Below are 12,916 nucleotides of genomic sequence, written 5' to 3' on the forward strand. Positions count from 1 at the left end.
ATGTTGTCTTTCTCAGTTTTCCTGGTTGAAATGTCGTCATGGTCATGATAGTGATTATTGTCATGAAAGCTGTCTGCTTATAACGAATTGAGGAAATAAGTGCCAGTTAAGGTCTGGATTTTGTGTGAAATGAGGTGATCCTTGACGATATCATTATTATCAGTCCGCCGCAAAACCCAACACCAAATATGGGGACCTCCTGACAGTTCGTATCCCCCGAGGACATCTTCCCAGCAAAATGTACATCGGGAACTTGTACCAAAAATTGACCAAAATGTGAATGCCACCAAATGATGTGACCCGCGCCAATGCTCACCGTGGACATCTCCAACAAGTGCAGAACATGCAGAACGAAGCATGCCTGTCAGTCACATTCATATAACACTGAATACAACAAACTGCGAAATCTTGGAACGAACAGTGCGTTTTAGTAATTCATGGGATCTACAGGCCTGGCGTAACACAGACCAGCTGAACAATATTTAATGATTAAAAGATAATTAGTTTTATTTTCTATGCATTTCAAATTAACACAAAATTTACATATTATGCCTATCATGAATATATACTCTCAACTCGGCTCTATAACACAAGGTTGATAATACCTCCCAATACACAATTTACAATGCCGACCTAATGTGGTCAGCACTGCCGATGCAGTTACAAGTCTTATGTATAATGGGGGGACAACTACATAAAATATGTTATGGTCACTCTTGTTTCGTGTTCACACACTTGACAGTGGTAAATATATACATACAGACGGGCTAGCTGTCCCCGGGGACTAGCTTTCCTCCAATTTACTTTGTAAATTAAAGAACAAAATATTTGAGCCAGGAAAACATTAGTCATTTTCTCGTGTCACTCTGCATATGTGACACAAACCGGACAGTCGTGAAACCTTCTTTCATTTTCCGTCTAGATTTTCAATCTTTCAATTCAGCATACGTCTGGCTCGCGATCACATCAGGCTGAAAGAAAAATGAAACTTTTCCGGATTGTGTCAATTAAAGGCGTCAACTGTGAGGGAGGCGGGGTGGGGCAACAGCTATAAAGTTATACTGATTCTAAAAATGCTGATACATTTCGCTTCAGTGATAAACTTCTAAAAAAATGTGTCCTTTTCTATATGCCTTTGATCAAGACACTCAACACTGGCAACGCATACGATCACTAATAAAGCCTCAAACTGTCTCGAAAAAGCGACAGCTCAGGCTCAACTCGTTTTATCTTCATCTTAGGAAATGTGTTCTAAAAATTTCACGAATTACAAAAGATTCTTTTCAATTTATATTACTGAGGTGAAAATGACTTGAATCTGTGGGCCAGGGGACAAGCATATCAAAGTGTCCTACATGATTTGCTCACGAGTACTAGCCAATCAGATCCACGGATTCCGACTAGAGGTACGATGTGATGTGATATATATGAGTCACTAAATAGTGTTCAAAGCGACGTCCTTCAACCCCAGAACGTTTTAGAGCTTTCAGAACTGGTGAAGTGCAGGCTTTGAAGGTCACCGAGTAACTCTTGGCTAGTGATGCGGCCATTGGTCATTTATTCGTCTTTGTTCTTCATTGCTATCATTCAATTATCACGAGACTCATTATCAAATCCGCTCTACAAATTTATCCTTGATCAGTTTATGAACATTGCATTGTAACTAACAGCGAAATATATCAACACAACTGAGGAAGGGCATGACTGTATTCTCTTACCGTGATGTTCAAGTCAGCATATGGATTTTCCATTTCGTCATACGGATTTTCACCGCCATCTGAAAAAGAGTAATGTTAGTGTTTCATTATATGTACATGTGCAATATAATCGATTAAGCGTATATTGCGTAGGCTACAGCGGGTATTTTGTACTTACATGGTAAGATTGTGACTACTTACCTTTCACGGGATTCTGTTGAGGAGAATTCACATAAACCGGTTCATGTGGAGTATCGCCACCTAGGTGTGGAAAGAGGAAACTTTGGTATTGTATACTGAGTATTTGTATTTTATAACTGTATATCAGTCTGTAGTAGTGAATGTACTGTACATATCACACGTAATGCAGATACCATGCATCATTATTACGATAATGCCACAATTTGCCGCCCGATTTCTCTTCAATGTGCGAAAACTGAAAATGTTACCTTCAAATGCCCTGTTGACGACTTTCATGTATAAAGGGTCATGCAAAACCGAATCAGCTTCCGTTTTGCCAGTTTTCCCATCATCATGGTTTGATTCATCGGGTTTATTTCGACCTTAAACATAAATAAACCAGGTCGAAACAGGTATTACTAAGATTTCAGCCAAATCTGAAGAATCCTGTCCTGTCTAGAGTAGCAACTATAAAAAATATTACAAAAACATTGCAAATCTTGTACTTGTATATGAAAGTGAATATATCATAAATCGAACAATATAATAATCGTAGAAGAATCATATCGAGTCTTTCGCGCTGGGAGTATTCTCTCTAAACTCACCAGCAAAGCATGCCATGTTCCTCCTATGTAGCACGACGACAACCACCACCACCATTGCTACCAGGATGACGACGGCGACAACCACACCAGCTATCATGCCACCATCAGGATTACTTCCAGCCGGCACGGCCTGTTTAGGATGCACTTGACCAGAACTATAAACAACATCATCGCCAATATACAAATCCATGTAGAAAACATAGATCGTGGTATCGTGTGTCACACTAACTGTGTAAGTTGATGTCGTTGGATCATGGATGGTGAAGCGAACCCCGCCGCATCCAGACGTTTTTGGTGTCTGACTGGGCCCACAGAATTTGAGCTGGAAACTTGTGTACTCCCGAATCGGCGGCCCGAACACCACGGTCGCCAGTCTCCCGTTACGGGTGATCTTAAACGTCGGGACATTTGGAGCAGCTGAAAAAGTTTTTGACAATTTTTTTTATGATTAGAGATAAAGTCACATGAGGAAAGAACAACGAAATCCAAAATGGGACTCCTTATTTTGAAGGTTGTGGTAGGCAGCTATCATTTTCTTACTTGCTCACGTCGTTGCCTGGTACCTTCGTCCTCTGGTTTATATTTTCATCAAGAAGTCATGAGAAAGTTGTTGGAAAGAGTTGTAATGTACGTCGACGTTACTTCTCGAGCTTTCCAATGGCAATTTTCGCAAATGGACTATTGTCTCTTTGATTAGTTTTTGACTAATTTTGCAATAAACGACAGACAGAAAAAATATATCATGGCTGACCTAGTGTCTGTACTTTAAGTACGTCTCCATAGCCACTGGTGCCATATTCGTTGTCCACTTTAACCCGGAATTCATACATCGAATTGCTCTTCAGTCCTGCTATTTTTCTCACTACATCTTTCGCAAAGCACGGGTCAGCTATATTGATGTATCTGTCGATGGTGCTTCCGTTTTTGCTCTCGATGGTGAACTGCTGTTGTGATCTGCCATTGAAGTTACTCCTAAAGGTCAAGGTCACTGAAACTGCACTAACGTTGTCTGCTTTCAGACAGCACGGAATGCGTGGTGGACCTAGAAACCAATAACGAAAAATTAAGGTAATGTGTCACAAATGAGCCATATTGGGAAAATGAAGAATATAAAGACATTTTCCCCAGTCATAAGCAGTGCCACTTTATCATGGAATGGACTATGGTCTCTCCTTTTGACTTCTCTGGCTATAAACGTGACGCCTGTCAGAAAACATTTAAAAAATAGATTGGCTAACCTAGTATTATTTTGAGTACACACCCCTTTCTTTCATTTCTGGCATTCTCAGCTCCATTCATAAACCCCCAAAGAAATTTCTATCGGCAGAGTAAATTATTTCATAAAAATTCAGCTTAAGGGACTGACTAAGCTGGAAGTGCACAGTATGTTGTCTCATGTTTTCAGCATACCTTCGCGGAGAAGTTCAAAAGCAAAATATGACATTCCAACAGAATTAGTCACTTTGGCGATGTAGTTTCCATAGTCTGGAGTCGCTACAGATCCCTTGCTCAGTGTGTATGCCCCATTTACTTCCGCGGGGATGAAGTTTTCCCCGGTTGCCATCTTGTGATTTGGGTGATACCACGTAACATTCGTTGGTCGAGGGTTGGCGATGACGTTGAGTGTAAACATGACTGGTCTTAATGGTCTGCTTTCAACGGTGAGGAGTCTCGGCAGATTGGGATCCAATTTTGCTTTGTCTGCAAGTGCACGAAACTGGACAGTGAGAACAACTTTTAAATCATCTGAGCATAAACTTGAAACCCGCGAAGTCTCGTCCGTAAGTGTGAGTCATAATGTAAATTATGGAGAAAAACTAGCCCGTGGAAGGGTCGTCGCAATCACGTATTTCAGATACATATTTCAAATAAATCCGAGGGCATGGCCATACATTGTAACTAACCTAACGGACATCAATTCATCAGTCAAACCCAAGGAATGACCTTTAGTTAAATGCATAGACTCTGCACTCCCTGAATGATAGAGCTGTCTTGGGAACATGATATCTATGGAGTTCCTGTATGGAGCATTTGATGCAATTTGACATTTTTAGGCGTCGTGCTAATATTTATCATACATATATTCCTTGCAAACCATGTTTAGACCAATTTGGAGTCCCATATTACTTGCTAATCAATATAACAATATAAAAATTAAACCAGTTTAAAGATTTACATGCAATGCTAAGAAATATATTGAAACAGCTCTGCAGGTTCTTCGTACTCACATAAAACATCCAATTTTAATGATGCATCAGCTATGCCACCTGGAGAATAGTTGACCACACGACAGCGATACTCTCCACTCCTGTTGTACTGAATTGATGATATTCTGTATTGTCTGGAAGTCGTATTCGGTATCTGTGTCATGTTATAATACCATTTGTAGGTGTACGCTGTCGGGTTACCCCCTCTTGCTTCACATGTCAATGTGACAGTATCGCCTTCTTTCACTGTAGTCGAGGCTAATGATAATACGACGCTTGCTGGGTCTGAAAATAAAATCACAATATCTAGGCATGGAAAAATCAATAGTGGGTAAGGCTGTAATTTATATAGAGTCACGTTTTCACATGTTACATGTCACTGTTCACTTTTAATGCGTAACGTGAAGACCGAACAAGTCATTTGCAAAGAGCGGGCTACATGCGATTCGCGTTGTCACTTTTCACCCTAACGTCGTGTTTTCAGGCTTAGTCAGTTAACCCGCGACAAGTGAATCCCGACAAGTGACAAAGTGAACCATACCACTCCGGCCAAGAGTGTTAATACAACCACGATATCGTGAGTGCATATCATAATTTGGAAACCATAATTCTCAATCAATGTTTTTACAAGGAGCAATTCATTCAGTGTCTGCACTATGTAAATACATTTTACAGTACATTACATTCGCTTCAACTAATGGGGAGAAGCACTGTAACATTATGTTTATTCGTACTACTTTCCGTTGTACAGATAACAAAAAATAAGGTGCAATAAGACAATACAGAGTTGGGTGCAAATACAAGTTTACGATAAGGCAAACAAAGTAAAAGGTAAGACTGAGAGTCGAACCCGAAAACCTCTCATTCTTGGAGATGATCCTGAATAAGTTACATTAGTATCTTGAACTATCACAATAAAACTAACACCAAAAACAATACTCCATCAAATCAACCTCTACACAAAAAGTTAATTATCATGTCTATTTCCTCTTTTGTGAGAATATGATTCCCTGCCTCCCGCATTTCAAGCAATTCCCTAACTTGGATGGCAACCCTATTATGCCCCAATCCCCAAAATTCCCTATTGATGTCCCATAGCATTATACATTCATCAGGCAGCTGATCCCTATTCCAGTTGTACTTTTGTAACACCATAGTTGATGAAAACTTCACTGTTTTGCAGAACTTATACGTACAATATACATTAACTGTAGTTGTCTGTTCCATCTGGAATGACCCATCACGAACCTCGCATTTGAACACAGTCTGTGTGTCCAACCTATTGGCTGTCACAACCAAAGTACTCTTCCGAATCCTGCCATTGTATTCTGCCGCCCTGTCTTCAGATGTTATCCCCGACGTCAGTTGCTCCCAGGTTCCTCCTGTCCTCTTCCGGTGGAACGTTACATTCGCAACCGGGTTGGCGCTGTTTGTCTCACAGATGATCGTGATCAGTTTCCCCTCGTAGATCACTCTCGGTGGTATTTGTGGCAAAGTTATCTTTGATGGGTTAACTGCAAGTGAAAGGTGGAGTGATGTTCTGAACAGAATGGTAGGTAACGCATAGATTGCACGAAACAAACTGATATGCATGTTGGGTTTATAACCTGCTGCCAAGGGTGTGTTTGCTACTTTCATCGAATAACCTCCATCACGGTAAAGATGTTTCGAAAACATGTTCAGAAATGCGTTATTTCCGAATGAGTTGCTGTGTTCTGGATATTGACGTATACTACCACATGTTGTCGTTTGAATTTGCTGCCAGAACTTTTAAATGTATTTACAATAAATTCATATTTTATCGTACGTTGTTCATCTACTCATATTTTTTACAAACATTCTTGTAAGAATGGAACAAATGGCTACATGTACCAGTACATAATGATGGCTCATCTTACACTTTTTGGAGGCTTTTCTGACTTCTTCACGGTTTCTCCAACTTTTCCCTGATTTATCCGACAAAAGTGTGACTTTGACCGACTTTTCCCCGAAATGTCGGATTTCTAGGGAAAACAAGTTAGAGAAACCGTAAAGAAGTCGGAAAAAGCCTCCTACATGAACTAGTGTTAGTCAGCACATCGGTTTCTCGGTTCTGTACAAGTTGGTTCATCTACTCACATTTTACATACATTGTGGTATCGGTATTTGTCGTAAAAACATGACCAGTCAGGGAGTAGGTGGACGCACATCTTATCGTTGCACCATTCATTGACTTTGTTGCAGTTACAGACCACTCACTTATCCTGATCTTTCCACCGTACGCACCATTCCTCTCGGATGATGAGATTCCGCTTGTAACATCTCGCCATGAAGAACCAGTACTTTTATACCACTTGATGTAGGTAACTGGGTTACTCTCATCCGTCTCACATGTGAACTTCTTTACCTGACCAGCCTGGACAGCAACGGTCGGGTTATTGAGAAAGGAAACCTTGGTGTTTGAAACTGAAAAGGAATGGCTAGAAATTATCTTCGCCTTCTTTTCCATGTTTTTACCTATCGGGATAAACAATACTTTAAAATGGCCGAGTTAGAGGTTTATAACAATTTCCTCACGCTCTTAATGCGGAAGTAGACTGAAATTTCGCAAGAGATAAATCGTACATGTTACGCTGCATGTCTTCCTGCTTGAAGTCGTATCGAAGGCGGGATACCCAGTGACCTTCGCCTCGCAGTAGTACTCAGCCTGGTTGTCTTCTTTAGCCATCACCCTATCTTGACCTTGGGTGACCTCTACTGGTGTTCCACCTGACCTCTTGAAATAGAGCTTAACGGTCGGGTCGGGGTTGCCGCCAGAGACTGTGCAGGTGAACTTGTCCTTCTCCCCAACATAGGATGAGGTCTTTCCAGATGACACGACCACGGAATCAGGTTTGTCTGAAACGATGATGCTGCAGTTATATTGGGAGCAGCCAGCCTTAAGCTCTTAGCTCCCTTTATAATGGACGCATAGCCTTACCGTTTCCTTTTGCACTTTTGTGGAGGAGGCCTACATGTCTCAATGAGCTAATGAATTAGGCACGGACTGACATTGATTCTGAAATCTCACAATGTCTGGTGTTGATGCGAATAATTCAGTTTGAGAGAGAATGAAGTATTTCTATTAGAAACCTTAGAGGCTTTTTGACATTTTCGTTTTTATTACAGTGTACATTGTCACTGTGTATGAGCCTTGGTAGTCTACAGTAAACTTGGGGCAGAAATTTAGAGCATGAATTTTTTTCCTGCGGTGATAAGTACTAACACGCTGTGCATTGCATTGTTGGGGATTCCCCTTCCCCAGTTTCAACCTCTTGATGAGATATTTTGCCATAGTAAGTTTTAGTTCGTGTTTTACCCCTTTTATCACTCCTCAGCCTCGAAGCCAACGGGCTTGTTTTAGATAATGACCGAAGGGTAGTTGATAAAACTTGGAATCAGTGAAACCATGTTACCTGTTCTAAACCATGGAATAGTCGGTACTAAACCGTGGAATCACTGTGCAAGTACCGCGTGAAATCAGGTGCGTTCCTTCCACAATTTATATCCTTCCAACTGCCAATCTCGTCCCAGCTGACATTATTGATAGCAATTTGCCAGTAGTTCCAGAAACCACCTTTTTATGGAGGATGACGTCATCATGGAATGCATTTTAAATGCGTTGTTGTCGTTAAAAAATAAACTTACATTCATGCCGGGCCGCAATTGCAAATATCTAATGATTTCTTTTCAATGAAAGCAAAAGAAAGGTTTTGTGATTGTTTTGTATTCCATATACTAAAATAAAACGTTTTTATTAGAAGAATCATTTTGTATATATAATGCTCTAATTAAGCTTGGTAGATAGGACACACATGTACACGGGAATCACTAAAAAAATGTGCCTGCTTAGAACTGGTGACATCACGAAAATATCTCTATATCCCTCGATGTGTACATGAAAATGTACGAAATCGCTCACCGTGAAGGAATTCGTTCTCATTTTTCATCTCCAAACCCGGCTAAAACCCTCGGTAATAAATCTTCTTATACGTTTCTTGTCATGTTTAAGATGGTGTACGGATAAGTGCCAGCCGATACTGCATGATGTAGTCAATCTTCTCTGTATCACCCTGTATGATTACACCGCTCCGTAGTTCAATTAGGCCCCGTGTGGTGGCGTAGTAAGCGGAGCGCTGATTTGTCCATATTATGGGTGTGTGATGGGCGTGTCGTGACGTGCTTGCCCATATTTGGGAGATCAGTAATGTACACTGGAGGCGAGGTATGACTGGGTTGTTCTAAAATATAGATTGTTGAATCGGAAATGCGACTGATTTCTATTCTACCGTCAAATTCCGATCTGATAATGTAAAATAAGCTCCAAATATTGATTCGTAACCACCTTAGGTTCCAATCGCATTATTTCATGTTTTTATGCATTTTTAGGACTGATTCCATGGTTTAGCACAGGTTACATGGTTTCACTGATTCCAAGCTTTAACAACTACCTGACCGAAGAGGCAATAAGCTATCAATTCTGTAGTTTTACATTGTTTCAACAGTAATGTCGTCATAGGTTCAGTTGCCATAAGACCCATGTCTCCACTTACCATATGACAAATGTGGATTTAATGAATCGAATCGCTTTGGTATTCAGTGGAGTCGGATTTACATGTATTTAAAAACGTCTTTCATAACGTATCGTACGACTATGACTATAGTCCTCGTAACATTACACCCAAATGATAATTGCAACTGTACTAAAACACTCCCATACATTTCCTACCGAATTATGAACAACTAGCAGCCGTTTATAAGAAAGCCGAGCTCATTCCATTTTAGTTTGGTTGACATGAAAGGTTTTTTAGAATTTCTATTGTACTTACCTGGGCTTTTTAGTTTGTATTCACCACATAGACATGTCAAAATGCACCAAAGAAGAGCAATGAATAAAAATCAGTTTGGGAATTGAAATGTCGCAATTATATTTTTTCAACTGGCCCACATGTACATGTATATGCATTCTGGTGTTTCAACAAGGAAGTACGATAGACATCTTATTTCTAGAGTCAATAGTGTTTCTCACATTGTGTCTTCATGTGTAAAATGCCACTTAGAGTGGTCAAAAGGTTTATTTATGGTTCGAATGGGAAAATATGGAAAAATTATCATGACTTACAATAAACGACTAATGTCTTGTCACTACTTGGAGCAGACCCGACATCATTTCTCGCCACACACTTGTAAACACCAGCACTCTCCTTTGTCACTTGGAAGTCGTAACCCGATGATGTTGTAACCTTTGTGCCATCTTTGTACCAATCGTAGGTATCTCCAGGAGGCAAGGCCACACACTTCAAGTTGAGCTGTGTTCCAGCAATGACTGGTTCTGATGGAAAACCGGTGATCTGTGGCGTGCCTGGGTGAGCTGAAAAAAATTCATTTTATTGTAAGAGGGTGGTTTGGAATACCAACGCCCTTCTCGTATCGTGACTTAGACTGGCAAATCGTGGTCAATTTTGTTTACCTCTGTCTTTCACTTAATCGTGTTATTTTACTTGGCTTCTATATTTTTTCACGATGCACTGGCAGCACGACTCAATCATGCTCTGGCTATTGTAGTATGGGCTCCCAAAAGAAGTAACATACAAAATGTATATACACATAACTGTCATAGTTTTTGCAGCTATTTGTAGCTAGCTACCTGAAATACGTACTGAAAATTACGAAACAGACTGCGCTGTAGATAAACCAATCATCGGTGTAGATGAATATTTTAGTTGCTTGCTCTCCGTTCCTTTATACGGGCGAAAGTTATTTGATAACAAAAAGGGCTAGGAAATGCGTTACCTTGCACCACTGGCTTGACTGGGTTACTGTTGCAGCTTAGACTAATATCCTGACAAATCCAGTAACCAGAATCAGAAGGCTGAGCATTGGTGACTTGTAGATTGAATGTCTTTGTCGGTGATGAGATACTTGGTGGGATGCAGCTGCTCCAACTGTAGCGTGGGTTACTTGTATCAAAGCATAACTTCTTATTTGCTCCTGCTACACCTGAATAAGTAGATGAAGCATCAGCCTTCTTTAACCAATACACAGACATTCCACTTGGATTGGGTATGTGACAGTTGAGGGTGAATGTACCTCCGATGGCAGGTTTGGGTGGTGAAACACTCACGGTATACAAGGAACCTGGAAGTGAAACAGAAGATTATCGTGTTTTTTTCTGTATAGCGATGAGTCGTGTTATACATCTGAGATAAGTGTATACAGTGGAACCTCCCTTAGTGGACACCTCTCTATTAAGGAAAACCTCTCTATCATGGACACTAGTATAAGTCCCAAACTGGTTGTTACAATTCAATTTAATCTCTCTATTAAGGACAGTATTTGTCAGTCCCAGTAGTGTCCTTAATAGAGAGGTTCTACTGTATATGTAACCATGTTTTATCCAATAATATCAGTTAATAGGGCCTGTACAATAAACATAATATGGCAACGCTTTTTTATTTTGAGCTTTTTAAATGGCCTTTTAAAAAGCGATACAGAGCAAAACAAGTCGACACTCGATGCACTACGTCAGTGTACACGAATACATACACAATAGTATACCGTAACCATGGCTACTAAAATGTAAAAATGCATTTTGATCCCAAATTAAGTTTTATTGGAATAAAACTAAACTACGAGGACATCGGTTTTAGCGCAGCGGCCAAAAAGGACGTGGACATTTACTTCTCAGAAGCCTATATTATTGAATAACTCACATTGTCTATAGACATACAGATCTCCCCATTCGCTGTCTCTTGTTCCGGCCGAGTTCGATGCTCGACACAGGTACTTCCCACTGACAGGCTCTGCAGGGTTACCTGTGTGGAACACTTGCTTCTCAGTCACTAGATTGAAGACGTACTTCTGTCCTGTACCAATGGGTCCTTTACTTTCCCAATTTTCTACACCATGAACAATCGAGTATTTATACCATCTATAGGTGATGGTCGCGGTATCAGGTTGAGACGCATCGCAGACGAGTTCACGGTAGGAGCCGATAGCAACAGGTTCAAATCCGGATAAAACCGGTGTCTTTGGTGGAACTGAAACATTGATAATGAACAGTATTAAACCTTTCAAAACTTTCAATTTACGGCTTACTTGTAAAATATCTCCTTTTTTGATGACGTTTAGATGATATAACATCCGCCAACTTTCGCGCCTCTCAATCTTTTTCACGCAAATTTTGGAAAAATTAAAATGTTCACTATTTTTAATTGATTGATTAAGAAATCCTTAAATTTTTTCCAATAAAATACATATTTTTACAATTTTTATTTTAGCGAATCAGGATATTCACCAACTTCGCGAAATAAAATCCTGCAAAAATAAGGCAATCTGAAATAATATAGTGTTTCCTTTTTCTGTGGGCGTTCTTGTTATTTTACTTTTCTTGTCAGAAACAGTAAATTCGGTGCTGATCATGATTCTGGTTGCTTCAAGCACCTGTGATCTACTTCACGGATCGTGGTTGAGTAGTTCGAAAATGGCGGCCTCTTTTGGCAGCTAATGAACCAAGTTACGCGACGGCGCAGGAGTCTAATTATTCAAAGCGATTTTCAATTTTCAATTTTCGAGTTAACGATAAATGTTATGCGTTATAACTCACCAATCAGCTGAACCAGAGGGATTGACGCAGAAACTAAGATGAAGCTCACGACGAAAACATCAACAGCCATGTTTAGTTCACTCCGACATAATCACATCCAAATGGACGAGCCTTTTAAATTTTTTCTTCTGGTTTTCATTACAAGAAGATATTATTCAATGTAGGTCATAGCATTCAGGCTATGCATTGATCAAATATTGACCAATATAGCATATATATTTTTAAAGCTTTTTAAGTGAACTAGGCCGTGGAACATATATCAATACCAAGCTAGAAAAAAAGAGAGTTTTTGATTAGCATAGTCATGTGAGTCTCGACAATGAATGGCTGTGAGACAGAAAACGGTTTTGTCATGTGTTGATCATCTAGAGTGACGTTGAGTACTTCATGTTACGCTTTTCTTGGCCGGTGTTTCCCTTTTTCATTGTTTCAGGAACACAGCAAGACAGGTTAACATGTTTTCTTTCTCAGTTTTCCTGGTTGAAATGTCGTGAAATGTCGTCATGGTCATGGCAGTGACTATTGTCATGAAAGCTGTCTGCTTATAACAGATTGAGGAAATAAGTGCCAGTTAAGGTCTGGATATTGTGTGAAATCAGGTGA

The 12,916-nt window shown here is 40.0% G+C and overlaps 1 protein-coding gene across 1 annotated transcript; it reads right to left on the reverse strand.

Annotated features, from left to right (window-relative positions):
* Positions 1-555: 555 nt before the first annotated feature.
* LOC135497010 (synaptogenesis protein syg-2-like) lies at positions 556-12,410 on the reverse strand. The gene is made up of 15 exons (XM_064786640.1): positions 12,314-12,410; positions 11,421-11,747; positions 10,501-10,845; positions 9,830-10,078; positions 7,294-7,566; positions 6,808-7,134; positions 5,886-6,203; positions 4,711-4,974; positions 3,893-4,183; positions 3,234-3,524; positions 2,483-2,899; positions 2,147-2,260; positions 1,899-1,958; positions 1,719-1,777; positions 556-971 (listed from the first exon to the last, which is right to left on the reverse strand). The coding sequence occupies exons 1-15, from the start codon at positions 12,381-12,383 to the stop codon at positions 927-929; spliced, it is 3,450 nt and encodes a 1,149-aa protein (XP_064642710.1). The 5' UTR covers positions 12,384-12,410; the 3' UTR covers positions 556-926.
* Between the last annotated feature and the right edge of the window lie 506 nt (positions 12,411-12,916).

The sequence above is a fragment of the Lineus longissimus genome, chromosome 12 (genome assembly GCF_910592395.1).
Source record: "Lineus longissimus chromosome 12, tnLinLong1.2, whole genome shotgun sequence".
NCBI classification, from domain to species: Eukaryota; Metazoa; Nemertea; class Pilidiophora; order Heteronemertea; family Lineidae; genus Lineus; species Lineus longissimus.